The sequence below is a fragment of the Mytilus galloprovincialis genome, chromosome 2 (assembly GCF_965363235.1).
Source record: "Mytilus galloprovincialis chromosome 2, xbMytGall1.hap1.1, whole genome shotgun sequence".
NCBI lineage: Eukaryota > Metazoa > Mollusca > Bivalvia > Mytilida > Mytilidae > Mytilus > Mytilus galloprovincialis.
In genome coordinates, this window is record NC_134839.1 from 56,386,243 (window position 1) to 56,407,358 (window position 21,116).

Sequence of the window (21,116 nt, forward strand, 5' to 3'; positions counted from 1 at the left end):
CCTGTTATTTCAGCAAAAATTAGTAGAGCGGAACGAAACTTAAACTTGTTCTGTAACTCGTCATGGTTAACTCACATACAAAAAATCAGCCCAATATCTGAAGGCATTTAGAAAAAAAGTCTGTATAACTGTGATTTTCAACAATTTCTCAAAATCCAAAGCCCCTTAATTTTGACAAAAATTAGTGGAGCAGAACAAAACTTGATCTGTAACTCATCATGGTTAACTCACATACCGAAACTCAGCCCAATATCTGAAGGCGTTTAGAAAAAAACTCCGTAGAACGGTTTGTTGCGGAATGACGGAATGACGGAATTATTGAATTTAAGATTTATGGAATTTCGGAATTTGGGACAAGGGTAAAACTATATGTCACTGACACCTTCGTTGCGGGGCCATAAAAAGTAAAAGTTTATATCATTTATTGCAATTCTTAAACTTAAATATATGAATTTGTCGTAACTCAGCGTTGTACAAGTCATTGTATTCAAAATAATCAAATTTAATATGAATTTATGGTAATAAGTTACACATAATGGTAACTGGATGTCAACTACTTAAAAACTTTTCCATCTCATTTCAAATTGATGCATCTTTATATTATAACTTGTAACTGTACACATCAATGATCATATTCATAATTCATACAATTTAATGCATACACAAATTTTAAATGAAAATAAAATTGAAAGCTTAGGTAAAGAAATATATGGTAATTATTCTTTAAAGTTGTTAAATTAGGTGATTATTTATAAACCATGCAAAACTGATACATAAAAAAACCTATACACTTTATCAAAAGTATAAAGGTAGGAGTCCAAAGATATAGGAATTAACTCTTAAAACTAATTGGTACATTTTTGTCATACATTTTTTCAAGGGCTGTTCTGGAACTGAAATTATGCGAGTGGCACTTGTTAAGGACCGAAACCATCCATAATATTAAATTTTCATTTTATAATCATATGAACAAATTTTAACCACTCAAAATAAATTGAAAGAATGATCAAAATCATTCTTTATTCTTTTTCATTGACAACTCCCATTTTTTAAAATTATTTTCTGTGGAACTAATCTTTTCAATTCAGTAATTTTATCCAACATGTTCTTGCTCATACCAACACAAAGTAGTTGGTGCAAATATATATTTGTAAAATTTAATGCAATCTTACACAACACTACATATAAAGTTCTTTCTTTGTGTACTATTTTCAAATAAAACTAGAAGTGACAGTTTTGTCTTGATGATATTTTCCATGAAGAGAAAAACAAACTTTTTGAGGGGTTTTGATTTAAATTTTATATACTTTATTCATTATGTGTATGTTTAAAGTTTCCTTGTGTTCAATGTAAATTCAACAATGTAAAGGAACAAAAACTTTCAACAATGTATAGCTTACCCATTCCTAAATCACAATAGAAAGAGAATTCAACCTTTTTCAATTAGTCATCGTAATAAAGTTATCCCTTTTTCAAAAAGTATAAGTTATAAATAGTACACAATTCTCTGGCCTGTTTTACCAATTTTCTGGTCGAGAGTCATAGAAAAGAAAAAGTGACTTGCACAAAACATGCTTATATATATAATACTGGCTTACATTTTGAATATATATAACATGTGCTTACAGGTCAATGCAAACATTCCACATACTTTTATATATATATATATATATATATATTTGTGATGTAATAATTAAGTAATAACTACCTTTTTAGTCTTTGATGGACTTTTAGTAACCTTCTCTGATCTGCCTTGACCATCCTGAAATAAGTTATACAACCCTTGAAATAAACTAAAATAAATTTGAATGCAAGAACTAAAAGCATTTATGGTAAATATTACAATCTTAATTGATTTAACCATGTCTTAAAAAATGGATGAATGTTCTGTGTATTTTTAACTTAAATATGGAGAGGATTCTGAAAAAAAACTTTGAGAGGTTTTGCTGAACCCTGTTTTTGGAGTGAGTTATATTGACTGGAAACTTATTAAGTCAATAAGTATGACAAAAGTATTGATGTCTAAAGAAAATATAATAAATCCCAGACTGTATTTAAATATTAACTAGAACACACCAGCGAAATCGCGGGCACATACAGCTTGCAAACTGTTGTAGGATGATTTTTTGTAAAAGATATTATGTATGGAGAATTTCATAAAAGGTATCAAAAGCCCTCTCCTTTTTTCCAAAGTCCGATATTTGTTTCCTTTCTGTTAAATTCAATTATTTCGTGTTTCTGGCCTCAGACCACAATTATTCTTCTCCTTTGCTACAATGCATCTTTTGGTTACAGTCAAATTAAATTAAAAATTTGAACCGTTTCAAACATCAAATAAAAGTAACTGCTTATATATAGACCATTATAAGTCTAATAAAATATGCTTCAAGGTCAATCCATCTGCTTTTTCTTTTGAGAGCCTTACTAACATGCCAATGGTAGGATATGAATCTTGTATACATGACTGAGACCGATTGAGGTTAATTTGAGGGGTGGTCGGAGGGGTCCTGGAGTCGATTTCACAAAACAACTTACGACTAAGATTGGTCTTAAGTCATGAACAAAACAGTATACTTACGATCAATCTTAGTCGTAAGTTTTTTGTGAAATCTACTCCTGATCCCGAAATCACGAGATGCAGAATTTAAAGAAACTCATGTCCCGAAATCCTGAAATCGAAAAATATATTCCCAGATCCTGACGCCCCGAAAAAGGTCCTGCCTCCCTCTAATCTCTACCTTACTTTCATTTTTGCCAAATCACTATTTTCACTTTCAACAATAAATTGTTATGCCCCATCTAGTCTGTGCATCCGTGCGTTCGTTCGTCCGTCTGTCCCGCTTCAGGTTAAAGTTTTTGGTCCAGGTAGATTTAGATGAAGTTGAGCATGTTTTACTTATTTTAATATATATGCAAGTGGTATGACCCCTTAAATAGTAAACATTTCAAAGAAAACAGTAGACAGAATCAGGGACTTTCTATACTAACATAGAAAGTCCCTGATAGAATACAGAGAGTCTCTATGTATTAAAGTAGTATAATCGTAGTATACATGTAGATAAACGCGAACATATGATCTGGAGAACGCTCTGAATGGCTTATTTATTTTTCATTTTTGTTATCTATCATACGATTGGTTTTTTAAAAATGTGTCACATGTTTGACTTATTTTAATATATATGCAACTGGTATGACCCCTTAAATAGTAAACAATTCAAAGAAAACAGTAGACAGGATACAGAGAGTCTCTATATATTAAAGTAGTATAACCGTAGTTTACATGTAGATAAACGCGAAAAATAATTGTCCTCTATAAGGAGGTATAATAGTTGTGGTTCTTGCGATCTAAACACCATGATATGGAGAACGATTTGATTGGCTTATTTATTTTTCATTTTTTGTTTTCTATCATACGATTGGTTGTGTTTGTGAATGTTTCAAACCGGAAGTCTTATCTATGACTAAAAGACAGTCTGATGACGGAATCATATCCGGACTCCTTTTTGTCGTTTTTCTCCCAAAATAACTCAATCTGAATAATCATAAGAATGGATGACAAATGTGACTATGCATGTTACCTATAGGACACAGAGGCATGATGATTGATTTATTGTGGAAGGAAGAGAAGCGACACACAAAATGAGGTCTTCTCGTTTAATAGCATAGATATTCTAAATACACTAAAATACCATACATCAAAAACATACAGTGACTGGAATATATATATATATTAAGACAATGCACAAATAAACCTGCTTCATTCTGATCAGGGTGCTAAGAATTTAATATTCTTTGACATTGGTATAGAAAATCTACACGATTTTCTTTTCAAACATTGAGTTATTTCTCTTTGTCCAAGTTTCAAAGTTGAGTCAAGTTCTTTTTAAAATCTTATTTAAATATCAGTATTCAATTCTGTTAAACACAAATTACATTTTATAATAGTGCATGGCCGTTAAATGCATTTTTCTCATTAAAATACAACTAGTAGTTTTTTATGATATGTGAAACAATGAACAAAACTAATTAACAAAATGTTATATTTGTCTGTACATATGAATTTAGATATCAAATAAACACTACTATTGACCTGTTATGGAAAAATGATTACAGCAAAATGCATTGAGTGTATGGTACAGGAAATATCTTTGACTATCTTGCTTGCTAGCTGAACGGTGAAGTCATTATTAAATTAGGTATACTACCCTAAGAGCAGACTAGCCCAACAGATAACCAATCTATCTGTCTATAGGACTAGACTACTCCAAAAGGAGGGTAGTATATCTAACCTAATGCCTTCACAGTTCTGCTTGCAAGCAAAATAGTCAAAGATATTACCTTTACCTACACACTCAAAGCATTTTGCTGTAATTTACCTCACAGAGATCTGACTGGGCATGCTCTAAAGCTAATACAAAGGGGTAAATACTTTACTTATATCCTTACCTCTGGATTCCTTCCAACCATGAAGAATTTACAAACAGCTAAATCATAACCCTCCAATTCTTGTAATACCATATTTGGGTATGTCTTAACAATTCCTGTCTCGTCTTGATGAAATATTTCATACCTATAGTAAAACATAAATGTATCTTTAAAAGTTATCAATTAATGAACTTGTTAACGTTTGTTTTGAATTTCAGAATTTAGTATTATTGCATAGCAATATAATATTTCCTACAGAAAGTAACCAAAAGTTAGTGTGCAATAAATTCCAATATTGCACTAGTGCAATAAATCTTCAAAATTTATGATGTCATCAACGACAAAATCTTTAGTTTAAATCAGTTTTTACTTTCAAATATTGAATTGCTATACAATAAAAGGGTTATTGCATGAATATTGTCCCTAGTGGAACATATATTGCACTCACAAGCTTGTGCAATATAAAATTCTACTCGGGACAATATTCCCCAATATTCATGCAATAACCCTATATTATTACTATTATTTTTTTGACAAGTAAAAAGGCTTCATATTTGACTGGGTCAGTGATTATCAAAATAAAAACCTTTTTTAGACAAATTACCAATAGTGTCAAAGATAACACTATTTCTAAAAAAAATACTTACGCATCTTTAATTTTGTCGAGCATTTCTAGAGCTTTATTAAGGTTGACTTTAAGTGCTCCTTCAGTAGCATCCTGTCTCATCTTATCCATCACTATATCTAAATTAGCTTCTTTATCCTGAAAAAAATAAGCAATAGTTTTCCCATAGGTTAAATCATACATTTTAGTGATTTCAGTTTTTCTTTTAAGTAATTTATCTTTAAATCTGAAATACAGGAATTTTTTTTTACAGATGTGGCATGGAACTTTGCTCTAAAATTCATCAATTAAACAACAATTTCAAAAAGATATTACAGACTTCTCTCCATTAATTGTGTTACCTAAGAAGCAAATTTTGTCATGGATAAATTAATATGCAAAATTTTGTAAGGAATAGACATTACATTCTGACAGTAATTGATTGGTACCATAGGCTAAACCAATCTGTTCTTAATTTATTCAACTAAAAGTTCATATATGCACCAATAAGAAAACAACGCATTAAATGTGGATGCAATATTATCTGCCCTTGCTTCAGTATTAAATCCCCTTAGGAATTATGTCTTTATGAAATAAAAAAAAATTTCAATTGACAAGTTTCCATACAACTGACCATGAGAAAATAGTACAACTGGTAGAGTAACAACTTTAAGAGTCTCAATCAATATACTACAGAGTTATCTACCCTTATCACTAATTTTTATTTGCAATGTTTCTGTGTTTCTGCTTTCTCTCAAAGTTTTTTTTAGAGTTATCTCCCATTATAATCTGATTCTGATGTTAATGTTTATAATTCTCCTTTTAGGATAACCTTATTACCTGGTTTTGATTGTCATGTTGTTGTCTACAGTTTTCCAGTTTCTCCTGTAGAGCTCTCTCCTGCTTAGCCAATCCAATTTCATGTACATCCCAGACATGGGCTGACCCTTGTGCATACTTAAATAAGGACTTCAGCTGATCATTCGTCTTTGTATTGTGGTCATCTAAATTTTTCTAGAGAGAAAAAATGGTTAACATATTATATATTCTGGAATGATTTTTGTATTTAAAAAAAATTCTGTCTTAAAGCTGAATAATTAATTTCATCAAATTACATTCTGTAAATTCAGAAATTATTCTGAGTTTTTTTTTGATAGATATGAAGAATGCAACTGGGTGAGTGTCGTAATAATAAGAACATCTCATTCTGATATTTATACATATATATATATATATGTATGCAGTTTTGCCCAAAATCGCAATACTGTAAATTCAGAAATTATTGTGAGGTTTTTTAATTTGTGTGAATATTGCGTATGTCGCAATAATCAGAATATAAATACTACTACAAAAATCAAACTTTTCATTTGGGCAAAACTTATCCTGTTGCTGTTATAAATTTTCACAAAAATTTCTGAATAAACTGTATAAGCTAAGACCAATGTTATTGAGATATTTGAACTATTTAAAAAAAAAACTCCTCTGCTGTATCTTTTTAAACACAAATATGAAAGATGAAATTGATTTGGCCATACCTCCATGGTCTCTAAGTTTTCTTCATATACTCGTTGTCTGTCACCAACCAATGGTAACATCTTATTCTCCACTATGTGTTTAGCTTTCAACAAACCACAAATTCCTGCTTCTATCATATATTTCTGTAAACAAAATATGAGTCATATATACTTTTGTGGCAATATTGAAATATATGATTTATTTCCAATAAAAATTTTGTTTCCAGCTGATAAGATTTACTTGAAAAATATTTAAATTTCAAATTATCCTCTTAGATTTGTGTTACATGGACATAAAAAAAGCAAACTTGAATACTTAAAAACTAAAATTTACAAAAATATATGTCATGATTGTCAAAGGTCTATTTTAGGAATTCATCCCCAATATGTCTGAAATTCAAGACCTTTTTATAATATGAAACAAAACAATACAAATCTTACTATGAATTCACAATTGACATTTTTGAGCCCGCAGGCATTCTTTAAAAAAAAAGCAATAATAAACTTGAAACATAGTTTCAAAATCTATACTTTAAGCTTATTCAAAGCACTTACCTTTATTGCATCAACTTGTTCTAAACAATCTTGACAAACTTTTTCATATTCTTCGTGTAGTTTAGTTAAAAATATCTGGTTTGTACTATCTGTAATGAGAAGAAATGATTATACTTAAAAAATAACATGAAAAAGGAAAGCATTATCATTTAGAACCTTAATATATGAAACAGTTTAACCTTAAAAAAAACATCTGAAGGCGTCCATTAATTGTTTACTTGTTTATGTTTAAATGTTGTTAAGATCGAGTTAAGCCATTTCAATTGATATTTTATAGTGTGTCTTTTTATGACGTAATGTTACCTTGCTGTCTTAGGTTAGGGTTAAGTTTGCACTTGTTAAAACATTTAAACCTGCTTCATTTTTATGCATCTGTCTTAAGTCAGGAGCTTGTTGTTTAGTGGTTGTCGTTTGTTGGTGTAGTTCATGGGTGTTTTTTGTTTCTCATCTTTTATTTTGATTAGTCCGTTGGTTTTCCTGTTTGAATTGTTCTACACTAGTCATTTTGGGTCCCTTTACAGCTTGCTGTTCAATGTGAGCAATGGGTACTGTGTTAAAGATTGTACTTTGTAAGTGCAATATAAGTAGATAGTACAAACCTATTTCTTTTGATACCATTTGAATATTTTTATTCCACTGGTAAACAGCTGACTTGGTGGATGCTGGTGGTTTTAAATCCCTGAAATGTTTAAATATGACAGCCTTTAAAAGTAAGCTGAATGTTTATATGTTTTGTATTAAGGTGGTACCTAACACTATAGGGAGATAACTCTGTAAAGTCAGCTAAACGTTTTAATTACGTTGTGTTGTAAAGGGAATGTTAAGCTTCTCAATAATCAAAATTGGTGTTCGTCAAACTGCTATACAACCAGTGTAATTTTTCTGACAAAACCGTTGGTTCAAAATTTTTGAATTTTTTATATTTTTGTTAGAGGGTCAAAGTAAATACATTGTCCATGAAAATTAAACGAGCCAAATTAATTTTAATGAAAGTGTTGGGTACCACCTTAATTTTAGAAGTAACAAAGAAAAACTGAGAGATCAGTTAGATTGACATATAAAAATCTAAAACAATCATTATGTTATTAAATATATTACTAGGAAACAAGCTTCAGTCAGTTATACTAAATTTGTCTCCAATAACTAATACATTATCCTCAATAAAAATATTATCAAAAAATATTTGATTGATTGAATTATTTATATTTCATGCGTGCTCCTTTCAGCATTATTGGCTATTTTGTGGCAGTCCGTTTTTATTGGTGGAGGAAGCCAGAGTGCCCTGAGAGAACAACCAACATTCGGCATGAAAATCTTACAATTCTAACCAATTAAGATTGTAGTCCAACAAACCTCCATCCTGCAGGATTTGAATTCACAATCTCAGAGTTGACAGGCTAGTGATACAGAAAGTGGACTAATAAGACAATTTGGCCACGGAGGATCCTTCGAAAAAAAAAGGTATGAGACCTACCTTAATTGTATGACTAGTTCTTTCCTCTTATTACTGAGTATGTTCTGATCTTCAGCCAGTTGTCGCATAACCTTCTGTACACTGGGTGGGTCTATTATATTGTCTCCTTGGATATAATCACTGAAAGGAAAATTCTACCACATTCTTATACTTTATTTTATTCAAATAATATAATATCTATCGGTAAATGAAATGTCTGATCTTTCTACAGAGAAAAGCTTGTATCTTGACTCATTCAATGATATTCTCAAATTTTATATTAAGTCTCATATGAAACTCATTAAACGAACACATTCACACTTACAATATTCAAAATAAACTGTACAAATATGAAACTGAAGAAAACAATCTTTTTTAACTACTGACTGTGTGAAACTTTAAAAAAGTTTTTGTTTGGGAATTTGGCTACCATTAACTTTTAAAAATTTTGAAAAAATTGTAAGCCAACTATTAACAAAAATAATGCAAATAAATGTTGTAAATTTGTCATCTTGATCTGCCCTTATTCATAAAAAAAAGTTGGCAAATTGTAAACATAAATTGACATGAATTGTCTATAAAAGACTCAGTAATCTACAGTAACACTAGGTTTCCTCAGTAAGTTAAGAACTTACATAAACTTTTGAATGGCAAGGTCCGTCTTCAACTGTCGCCAGTCCTCTACACGTCGTTTCCAAGTCGTATGTTGTGTCTTTTCCCTCTCTATGTCAGATGACATAAGTCTGACAAACAAGTCAGAGTAAGCTCTTCTATTACTCAACATGGTCTGATTAATTACCTACAAATATTTCATGACATCAGTTTATTTGTTCTTTACCTAACTTATCATGAAATTATTTATATCTATTAAACTTTTCAACAATAATTGTCTAAAACAATTGGACAATTTGCCATCCGACTTTTGATTTTATCTTAAATGTTATTGTCAAACAAAATGATTTGGTGTTCATGGAATATCTTTGGTAGTCTATTACATGTATTAAGATTAAACATTGTTCCCTTATTAATGTATCCCCTTGATACAAATACAAAAAAAGAAATAACTTGAAATCGTTGGTTTATGATATACCTATAACTTATATACCAACCACTTTTATAATATTATAAACCTATCAAATGTTTTGTTCTATTCTGTACAAATCATTACCTGAAAAAATCATTCTAAAGTAAAGAACTTCCCATTAAAATAAATGTCATTAGGATTGAGTACATTGATAACTAACCTGAGCTTCTTGGTCCATGAACCTTTGTAGATCTGGAGACATCAAATGAGATATCTTTTCCAGTTTCTTGGCATAGTCAAGAAAAACATCTCTGATCTATAAATATCAATAAAGTTTGATTGATCAATACCTTGAAATATTCTTAATTCTGGTTTATAAAAAGCCCTGAATTTAAGAAATGAGGCATTTACTGTAAACTATAATTTTCGCCATGACTTTATTTCACATCTAACCCTTTCTAGGCCATTTCACAGCGATTTAGTTTAAATAGTTGATGTTCTCTATCTGATAAAAAACAGTGAGTTACCTGTTCAAGAATGAAATTGAAAATTCATTTAATTGCTGATAAAGAATTTACATTAACATAATGAATTAAAATGAATTACATTTTTTGCAAAACCTATCCTGTCTGATATTTCACAATAATAACAATATTGGATAATATCTGAGTATACTGTAATTTTTAAGGGTTACACGTTAATTTGTTTTACCCTATCCATTCTCTCATCTTCTATCTCAGACAACTGTACGTCTAGAAACTTAATCCATTCCTGTCGTTTGTATGTATGTCCTTGCACTTCTTCCCAGATTACATACAAATCATCTAAGGTGTAGGTCAAAATATCCTGAAATGAAAAAATCAAGGTTACATATTTTGTTTTTTTCATAATTTAAAAATTCCAATGCTAACTATAAATAGTATTTATTACACTTATTGCAAGTGTAATGTTGATTGCATAAAAACCCTTATAAACAAAATAAAATAACAAACAAGACAGGCTGTGACAACCTTAATCTATTATACATCAAAACTACAAAAACTAAATCCATACATCTGTTAAGAACTAAATGTTCTTCTGGATACTGTCTTTTCATCATGAAGAAGCGTCTGTCAAATTTGAATTAAATATATATTCCCTGAAGGTTTTACAAGGTTATTGATGTCTAAAAGAATTAAACAACAGACTGAACTTAACTATTGATTACACTGACGCCCAAAAGTGGGATCCCTATTTCTCATCTTTGCAGACTTGAGAAAAATTAAGTAATAACAGTATAGCAAGTAAAGCTTCTGGTTATGTTTATATTTTTTTTAGTCTATTCAGTCTTATATACCTCATCTGTTTTGATTCTCTCTAGAATTTCTGCTATTTGTTCATCATTTTCTTCCAGTTTATTCATCAGCGTTTCACAATTCTTTTCTATTCTTGGTTCTATGTCCTAAAAACAAATCATTCTACATTTTAAAAGAAATAATTCATATAAAATTGATAAAATAAGTCTATTATGCTGATAATCTTATACAGATATTGATTCAATTAAGTGTTCCTATTTAAGGAATATGTCTTTCCGAAAGATTTTTTTTTTTGATATACTGATTGAGTATTTTGTTTATTGATAAGTTCCATAAGTGACCAATATTTCATACAACTTCAGGAGGAATACATACAACCTTATAACCATAATAACTCAGTCCCTTTCCATTATCAATATCACCTTCTTGCAAGGGCATGCTTTCTTTATGCACTAAAAAAACAGTCACAAAACCTGGAATTTAACTGGTAACTGATGCCAGACAGATGCCTAGTATATCTAGTATATAACACAAATACTGTAAACCAACTTATTCTAGTGGATACTTTATTTCACGTTTAGCCCTTTCTAGCTCTATTTCATGTGATTTATTTTCACATGTACTTACTGTAATTAGACAAGGAAAGATCCTAGTTTTAATTTTCAGATCAAATCATCTTTATACAGAAGTTTTTTTTTTATGTATTGTCTCTAGTTGTCCAATGTACCTTCAATGACTTATTCTTTATTTTTATTTAAGGAATGACTGTAATATTTTTTCTGTCTATGAAGAAATAACATAAAAAATGTGGTGCACACTGAATAACATGCGTAGCGGGTTATTAGCAGTGTGCACCACATTTTTTATGTTATTTCGAATAGACAGAAAAAATATTACAGTCATTTCTTATAATTTAATTCTAAATTCCATTTTAAACCGTAGAAAACCATGAAAAAACGTTGATGACGTCACGGTCACATGACTAAATTATGTCTATGGGCTCATAACAAAATAACCTCAGCCAATTAGAAGACGCGTTACATCCAAAATTAAATTATAGACCTGTATCTATGTGATATGAATTATTTTTTTTCACATTTTTATTTTCTTCTGTATCCATTTGGAGCTGGATGTAAGGGAGTTTAATACCTAATAACTTACAGAGTTAATCACACTAAGTTCTTGATGCATATCTTCAACTTCAGCTTCATGTCTATAGAAACAAATAATAACAAATTAATTGTAAAGAAATAATAGAAAAACAAGTTCAATGTTTTAATATATATATAAACATGATAAACAAAACAATATCGCTTTGGTCATAATTAAGACTAAATATACATGTATCATAACAACACAAAACTAAATTTAAATTTTCAATTATCACATTTGTATGACTTTTGTTTGTTTATCTGTGTACTCAATAAAAATATCTTTTTCTATCATTATGAAAAGTATCAACACAAATAACACATCAGATACTTGGAAGATTTATTTGTAAATGTCATGACCAAATTATCAAATGTTCAAGAAGGTATTGTTATTTAGATCATATATCAATTAGCACCATATTGTATTTCCTGGATGTTACCTGAACAGCGGCGGATCCAGCCATTTTAAAAAGGGAGGTTCCCAACACAGAGTAAAGAGGGGGGTTCCAACTATATGCTCCCATTCAAATGCATTGATCGGCCAAAAACATGGGGGGTTCCAACTCCCGGACCCCCCCCCTGGATCCGCCACTGCTGAAGTGCATACAACTTGTTTTCACATGACAGTTAATGATGACACACACGAGAATTTTATCTGTCATTTTTCAATGATATTCATATCAACTTTATGTTGAAATCAAGGATTTAAGTACCTGATTTTTGTTCAAATTTTTTCTCAAAACTTAGATATTGCATATATAAAACACCTAATAACAGAGTGGCAATATCCCCCTCATTGCAAATATTTTAATTATCTAATGGCAATGACTGAAAAACCTATTTTTTTCATGTTCTTTAGAACTTTTAAAAATATATTAGAGAAATGTAGGCTTGAGAGCAAACACAATGCAATTTGGAATAAACTTAATATTTCCAAAGGGGCAAAACTCTTTATAAAAATTATTGATAAAAATGATCAATACACACTATTTTTCTAAATTGTCCTAGATATTGCTTACATAAACCAATGATATACAAAGTTATTTAAAATAAAGAATTGTACACATGAGAGCATTAACAATGAAATTTTCCATGGAACATATATCTCCAAAGTTCATAACTTTTCTTAAAATTTATTGATCAGCACTGATTTTCAAATTTGTCCAAAACATTGCTGATATAAACCTTAGATATAAGTTTTATAAAAATATGGCAAGAATAGTAAACATAAGAGCACTAACAAGGCAAATTTTTCATACTACATATATTTCCAAGTGACACAACTCATTCAAAATTGATTGACGAGAGCGCTAACAATGAAATTTTCCATATCGGTATTTTTTCCAAGCGGCACAACTTTAAAAAAAAAATAGTATCTATGCATTGGTTTAATTTCTGAATAATCTAGTTTGTTTGATTTGTTTATTCTGATTTCCAAGACTGGAGCCCAACATTGTATACCTTAACCTTTCAATTTGGAAGTATTGTAGATGATTGAAATAAGAGGGAAACTGGATGAATATTTTTGCTATGACTTATTGAGTAAGTCTCAACAATGACATACCTTTCTTTTCTGCTAGCTGCAATTCTATCAATTATATTAGATCCCATTTTTGCAGGAACTGAAAATATTGAAGAAATAAAATGTAGAAACTTATAACTGAACCCTTGTGAACTGAAGATTTTATTGGATATAAATAAAGTGTTTGGTGTACTGAATACATGAACTTTCTGACAAATGTAAATGGTGGAGCAGGAACCGCTGATCTTTAAGTACAACCCGAGTTTATCCACAATATCAGTTGCAGTTTGTGTGGCTGAATCTTTAGGTTTTTTTTAGGTATTTTGTAAACGGTTGTTTAACTTTATGAATATAAATAAAGCTAACTATATTGTATTGGTTTTGCGCATTGCTGAAGGCTGTAATATGAAGTGTTTTCCCTCTTAAACCAAAATTCATTTATTTCTTCTTCTTCTAGAATAGCAGTTAATTAAGAACATGTTCAAAACATGTTCATGGATGTAGATGGATGCAGTAACCTTTTTATCACAATATCTTACCAACAACATCTGGCAGACCTTGTACTTCTTTTCCAAATAAACTGCCTTCACTTTCTTTCTGTGTTGCCTGAATAAACTCAGAATACTGCCTATAAAATAATAGTGTTCATTTTAGCAATCTAATAATATTAGAGATTAGTTAAATAAAACAAATCAAATATTTATATGACTTAACGGAATTCTTCCAAGTTTTCTTTTTGTATGAAAAGTTATTTTGCAAACATAAAGTCTGCTTCTGTGTTCATATTGCTATAAGGCCAACACAAATTAATATGTCTATTTATGGTTGTACAAACAATCTTGTTTAGTTGATAATCAACATAAAATATATTGTTATGCGCTTACTTTTCTGCATTGGCTAGAGGTATAGGGGGAGGGTTGAGATCTCACAAACATGTTTAACCCCGCCGCATTTTTGCGCCTGTCCCAAGTCAAGAGCCTCTGGCCTTTGTAAGTCTTGTATTATTTTAACTTTTAGTTTCTTGTGTACAATTTGGAGTTTAGTATGGTGTTCATTATCACTGAACCAGTATATATTTGTTTAGGGGCCAGTTGAAGGACGCCTCCGGGTGCGAGAATTTCTCATTGCATTGAAGACCTGTTGGTGACCTTCTGCTGTTGTCTGCTCTATGGTCGGGTTGTTGTCTCTTTGGCACATTCCCCATTTCCATTCTCAATTTTACGTACATAAAAAAAATGTAATACAGACTCTTCGAATTGAAAATATCAGTAAAAGTTAATATAAAGTAATGTGGATTATAGTTCTAGGTTGGTGAATATCTTGGTTTTGCTTCCATGATTAAGAGTAAGTTGTGACTTCCAAAGCAAGCCCTTAAGACCACCTTATGGAAACAAGTATTCTGATGATACCATACTTTTTTGAAAGAATGTTGCTAATATTTCACTTAAATAGCACAATTGCAAGAAAACAGTCATTGTGAACTTGGTTCCTTCTACAAAACTAATACATAACATCAAACAAATATATTGGACCATGATTATGTAAATAAACTTACTTGTGAAGTGCTGGATTTTCAATATATGGCTCATTAGGGAAACCATCTGCCCAAGTCCTTTGTCTTTCAGTAAGTAAACCATGACTTACTTCATCTCTAGTAAGTTTTACTAATGGTATTCCTGTACTTTGTCTTGTCAGAGCCTTACTACTTTGTGTATCTTCTCTCTTTATTTTTGTTAAACTTTGTGTCAGTTGTAGCTGAAAAGAAAATAACATTGTTCATTATAATGTTTTATCATCACAGTTTTTAAAGTTCTCAGCTACAATCATCAATCAGTAAAATATTTATGTGTACTAAAATAGCGACAACAACCCAACCATAGAGCAGACAACAGCCGATATGTACTATCTACTTTTATCTAAATTTTCAGATTTACTGACTTTATATATGATCTAAATATTTAAAAATAGGGAAAAAAGTTAAATTATAGTAATTTGGTTTTTATTTCAATTTCAGCTTTATATTAATAAACTCTTGCATGCTTTTTTTTTTTTCTGATTTTCAAGCTTCAAAATACCTACTAATACAATTTGCAAAATAGTTTTACCCATGTATATTTTCTAGAATATCCTATATTATTTTTGGACTCCAAAAAATGGATTTTGTGTCCATCAAATTTTGCATAGCAGGATTCACACAATTTCACAGGTCCTATTCTTTCAAGATAACAATATATAGATTATTGTAATTTTTTTTACAAAGCATGTAATGCAATACAGAATTTTTTAATAATGCGTCTGAATTTAAATAACGTCTTATGACCATGAAATCCTAATTTTAAAATTAAGCTGGAAATAGGGGCCAAACTGGGGTCTTACACTTCATACTCCTTTGAAAAAACTTAAATCTGCTTACAAAGAGTATGATGTTAAAACAAAATAAACTTTTATTAACGGGAGCTTATCAATACACCTTATCGCTAATCCGGGCCGGTACCTTGAATGACCGAATAACACTGTTAACATCCGAATAACACATGTAATGACCAAATAATACTTGAAATTTTAATATTAGCACATATTGTTGACTTTTAAACATTGATTATTAAATAATAGTATATTATCGGTGTATCTTATAACTTATAAATGATTTACAGAAATCAGAAAAGTTCATTAAAAACTTTTTAAATTTAGCATGTTCATCCAAAATGGTGACCACGGAAATCACAATGGCAGCCATGTTCGATGTACACACTAAATTTAAAATGATCTTTATGAATTTATCGGCTTTATATAAATCATTTATAAGTTACAAAATACATCGATAATATATTATTATTTTATTATCAATGTTTAAAAGTCACCAATATGTGCTAATATGAAAATTTCAAGTGTTATTATTTGGTCATTACATGTGTTATTCGGATAATAACAGTGTTATTTGGTCATTCGTGTTACCCAATCCGGGCTGACCCCAGAATATGTCCCGCTCGAACTATTGACTTCATACAACAAACACTTTTCCATTGTGGCGTCAGATATTTTGTATTATGACGTCAAAATTTTACGAGAACCTGTGTGATGTCCAGTAATGGTGGACAATAGGGGTCTCACTAATTAGCGACAAGAAGTCTTTTAGCGACAAGAAAACATTTTTTTTTCATTAAAATTACTTATTCCAAATAAATATCTAAAAAATATGCAAAAGAAAACAATTTTAGCGTTAATATTGATAGAAAAAAGTTGAAACATAGATCTATTGAATGCTACATTTATTTACATGATATTTTATTATTTATTACGTATAACAGCAAGTATTATGTTTACCCTATATTATGATATTACTTTTACTTGTGTTTTAGAACAAATATTTATCTTATAATTTGTTTTTTAAAAGGCTCTCTTTGTACAATAATAATTAACTTGCAAGATGCGTTATTTGTGCATCATAGCCCAGAAAATACAGACTTAATGAACTGAAATCAAACAAGAGGAAAACAAAATTAAAATGTGAATATTTTTCATCAATTTATTTTGTGTATTGCCTCATTTAACGATATTTATCATGTTTATGCATATTGATTGAAGATTACAGGAATGACAATCATGAGTTTTCAACAGGTGTTCACTATTTACACTGATTATATATTCTGGCACGTGTAATTGTATAGTCCGACGCGTGTTTCAAAGTCGAAGGTGTTAACTGGATGTTATTGTAGCAATAAAACAAGGGACAGGCGCCTCGTTAATCTCATATGATGTTCCACAGTGTGTGCACTGTTATTACCTTAGCCTTAGGGTGAAGCCACATCTAATGTTGTTCCTATCAATACCAATGAAGTGTACTGTTAGAAAGGAAATAATATTATCAATTTATTTCTTTTTATTTAATAAAAAAAATGTTTTCTTGTCGCTTCTTGTCTCTAATTAGTGAGACCCAACAAATAGCGATAAGGTGTACCCAGGTGTAATGATAAGTCGTTATCCTAAGGCTATTTTTTTCTTATTTTTTCTGTACACTTAGCTTTCATTTTTTATAACCATGCATTGCCAAGCTTGGTAACTCATAATTATTTGTCAGTAACTAAATGTACGATGCTGTCCCATACTGAACCTTCTGACCTTGTTTGTTTACATTTAAATTTCAATGGCGTCAAAATCACGTGATGTCAATTCGTTCTACCCAATCAAATTGCTCTACTGTCAATTAGGGGATTTTCCAGTCTACGGCAATTACGTTATTTCTTTGTGGGATATTGCTTCAAAATAGTTTGCAATAATTTTGGGTTTTATTCAACAGGAAAACTCTTTTTTTGCCATCCCTTTTGACATCAATGAATATTTATCTACAGTCATGATGGTCAGAATATCGATCTTTTTATAATGAATAAAAAGAAAATTCTATGAAAAATAAATGTAAATTATTTTTCATTAACCTACTCTATATTCCTGTACAAAATTATGGCATGAGCATTGTTTTTTCAATTAGTTTTCCTTTCATTTTGGTTGGGCTTTTTTCGCGGGAAAATCGCGAAAGACGTAAGGAGTATGTCATTTTAAAATTCCTAAAAATACGATTTGCTTGACCTGTATTGCCTGCCACAAGATTGATGATGCTGAATGGAATGTACACAAAGCAATGGAGGCCGGAAGTGGGATTTTGTGAAGTTCTAGAATGCTTTTAGACATTCGGAAGTCGGGATTGAAACGGGCATTAGAAATTTGGCATTTTTTAGCAATAATTGAGAACAACAATGAAAACTTACATGTACCTTCAGAAATGTTTTTTTTATTCAAAAGTGCAGAAAAAATGTATTCTACATTGTTTTTCTACGCCGGAAGTAGCGAAGTGACGTCAATGCGGAGTTTCCCCGTGTGTTAAGTTCAAACACAAATACCTAACGAACTGACAAGATGAACGATTTTAGACTACAGTAGGATATGGCCAGAGGGAGCACCTGTCATATTATTATTATTTCAATCTATTTGCTTTGGGTGTATGGTCAGGGCTCACGCTACCAGGCGACTTGGGCGAAGAAGTCGCCCTCCCGACCGTCACTTCGCTTTCCCCGACCCCCAAAAGCGAAAACAAGTCGCCCTGTTCTTGACGAAAGTCGCTTTCAGTCGCTTCCGTCATCGGACATAATCAATTTTTACCAAGTTGATGAAACATCAATTTTTTACTGATAATTAAAGAAATTCAGACATAAACTATTCATTATCTTTAGAAAAGAGGTTGAAGCATTGTCTTCGCAGTGTGTATCAGGTTATTTGATAAAAAAACAACTTTTTATCACTTCGTGCATTTTCGCAAGTTCCGGTGCTTGTTACTCGAAAACGTACATCAACCTAAATTTCGGCGGCAAAATAAGTTTGTTACTTCATTTAAACGTGATAAAAGTTGCCTCCAGTAAATGTTTAATCCATTTATTGCATTAAAACCGTCATGTTCCTTTCCAAATAACTTGTCAAACATCGTTTATTTTTGTAAATTTTCTTGCATTCGTCCGCCATTGACCGATTTCTAAACTACGGATCTGAACTGGACCAGCTATGACCGAAATCCGTACTTTTACAATAATTACTACGGACGCACGGATGGAACAGCTGACAGAAGAATATTGATCCCAAAGGGAAAAATTACGCATCCCACACGCATTAAGAGACTTTTGGTTACATCTAATTGATTGGTGTATATAATTCCCTATATTTTTTATGAATGTTTCAAACTATTGATTAAAGTTGCTTAACTCTGAGACTATTATACTAATATCAATATATTATGGCCCAGCTTAATAACTTTTATATTTTTTTTATGAGAAACACTGAATTTCATACACAAGATAATTTTTAATTAAATTGTAATTGATATAATTTCTTTACATTTTTTAAAATAAATTTTTTTTTTTTAGTGCTAGATATTTAGTTAGTAGTTTCTCACAAGAACCTTAGTAAAACTTAAACAACTTTTAATTTCAAATGTTACTTTAATTGTAATTTTTTACTCATATGAATTGAACAACATAAAAAGAACATTATTTACATATGGCCCTTTATACTATTGTAAAATCCAAACATTGTAGCGCACCCGCGCGAATGAGCACTTCTCTTTCAAATCTCACCACTTCTCCCTATCAGTTTCAAAAAGAGAAGTCACTTCTCCCTATAATTCTGAAGTAGTGTGAGCCCTGATGGTATGTCTTATTTGTGTTTCATGTTTTGACACCATGAGGCTTATGGTGTCTATTTTTTTATCCTAATCTTACTAAGTTTAAATACAGATTTTTGTTTTTAAATTTGAAAACATTTTCATAACAGTATCATATAAACAAGCAGAATTTTGGGTTAGATTTCGAAAATCCATCTCTAACCTGGGCATCAAACATCTGCCGGTAAATTTTTCCACTTGGGACAACTCTGGCAGATGCTGTTTCTGACATCTTATCTACGGTACGTCGCTTCAGAGCAAACAAAACAAAGTCAGATTAAAAATAAAATTTTGGCCGCCATATTGCTTATCTCCACAGCAACATATAAACGGACTGTATCACAAAACGAATGTCAATATCAATGAACTATTTTTGTAATTTGATTAGAATTTGGGGATTTTTTTTATATTTTTCTCTTTTATTTCTGTTTTAATATTAATATGAAGAACCATTGATGATATTCATAAAGATTTTTTGTAAATAGAAAACTAAAATTCGTTTTGTTAGAAATACTTTTAAGGTTCAACTAATGCCACAATAATAGCATTTGTCAGAGGACATACAAAAACGTACTTAATTCAAAATTTTACAATTACAACGTCTGTTGTAACATAAACTGTTCGTGGTATGAATTTCATATATATTTTAAATAGTTATTCAAAAATGATGATAAATAAATGAATGAAACATACAAATTAAAACCTGTCCGATGGGATACTAAAAAAAATAAATCATTTTAATGTTCTATACCATGTCTCTGTATGTATATAAGGTATATGTTATAACTAAATCGGATGGAGACGCCATGTCGAGCTTTTAAGTTCAAAAGACAAACTAAAGACATTCTTACTACTTTTGAAAAAATGGAACAAAATAAAATTCCACTATAGTGGCTGGTTGCTATCATTAATGTGTTTTATATAACTATGATTCATAGTACTATTATTGATGATATAAAAATAAAGAGAGTATCAAATCAAATACTGAAATAAGATACTACAACATAGAGACCGGATTGCCACGGTGTAGCTTTATTCCCATTTCAATACCTTTTTTCTAACTATATCTTTCTTCTTTTTACCTTCCGTCACTTTGTATTCTCATTCATTGTCTTTATCATATCTAAACCTCATTTATTTCAGCCATTGTTTATTTTTTCCAAACTTTCAATTCAATTTGTTTTCCTTCTCTAATTTCCCATATTCAGCCGCTCTTAGTAATTTTGTGTGTGTGCTCTACCGTTCAATGACTTATATGTTAAACGTGCGATTTTTAAAAGATTTTCGTCTTAGTAAGCATCATGTATTCGTAAACAACTCGAGGCATGTAAAATGCAACAGGGTGTGATACTATTAAAAGTGACAAAT

General features: G+C 30.5%; 1 protein-coding gene across 5 annotated transcripts in view; it reads right to left on the minus strand.

Moving 5' to 3' along the window:
- Positions 1–20,074, minus strand: part of LOC143063909 (coiled-coil domain-containing protein 180-like) — a 48,538-nt gene extending 28,464 nt beyond the window's left edge. For all 5 annotated transcript variants that reach the window (XM_076236355.1, XM_076236356.1, XM_076236351.1 and 2 more), the window contains exons 1-17: positions 19,912–20,074; positions 15,099–15,298; positions 14,083–14,171; positions 13,586–13,643; positions 12,032–12,083; positions 10,912–11,016; positions 10,287–10,421; positions 9,796–9,891; positions 9,187–9,350; positions 8,573–8,692; positions 7,698–7,777; positions 7,099–7,187; positions 6,565–6,687; positions 5,870–6,043; positions 5,073–5,188; positions 4,447–4,570; positions 1,709–1,762 (exon numbers count right to left, since the gene is read on the minus strand). In XM_076236355.1, coding sequence (XP_076092470.1) covers positions 1,709–1,762; positions 4,447–4,570; positions 5,073–5,188; positions 5,870–6,043; positions 6,565–6,687; positions 7,099–7,187; positions 7,698–7,777; positions 8,573–8,692; positions 9,187–9,350; positions 9,796–9,891; positions 10,287–10,421; positions 10,912–11,016; positions 12,032–12,083; positions 13,586–13,643; positions 14,083–14,171; positions 15,099–15,298; positions 19,912–19,980 — 1,848 coding nt within the window. In that variant the 5' untranslated portion in view covers positions 19,981–20,074. The remainder of the gene's footprint in view (positions 1–1,708; positions 1,763–4,446; positions 4,571–5,072; positions 5,189–5,869; positions 6,044–6,564; positions 6,688–7,098; positions 7,188–7,697; positions 7,778–8,572; positions 8,693–9,186; positions 9,351–9,795; positions 9,892–10,286; positions 10,422–10,911; positions 11,017–12,031; positions 12,084–13,585; positions 13,644–14,082; positions 14,172–15,098; positions 15,299–19,911) is intronic.
- Positions 20,075–21,116: the final 1,042 nt, after the last annotated feature.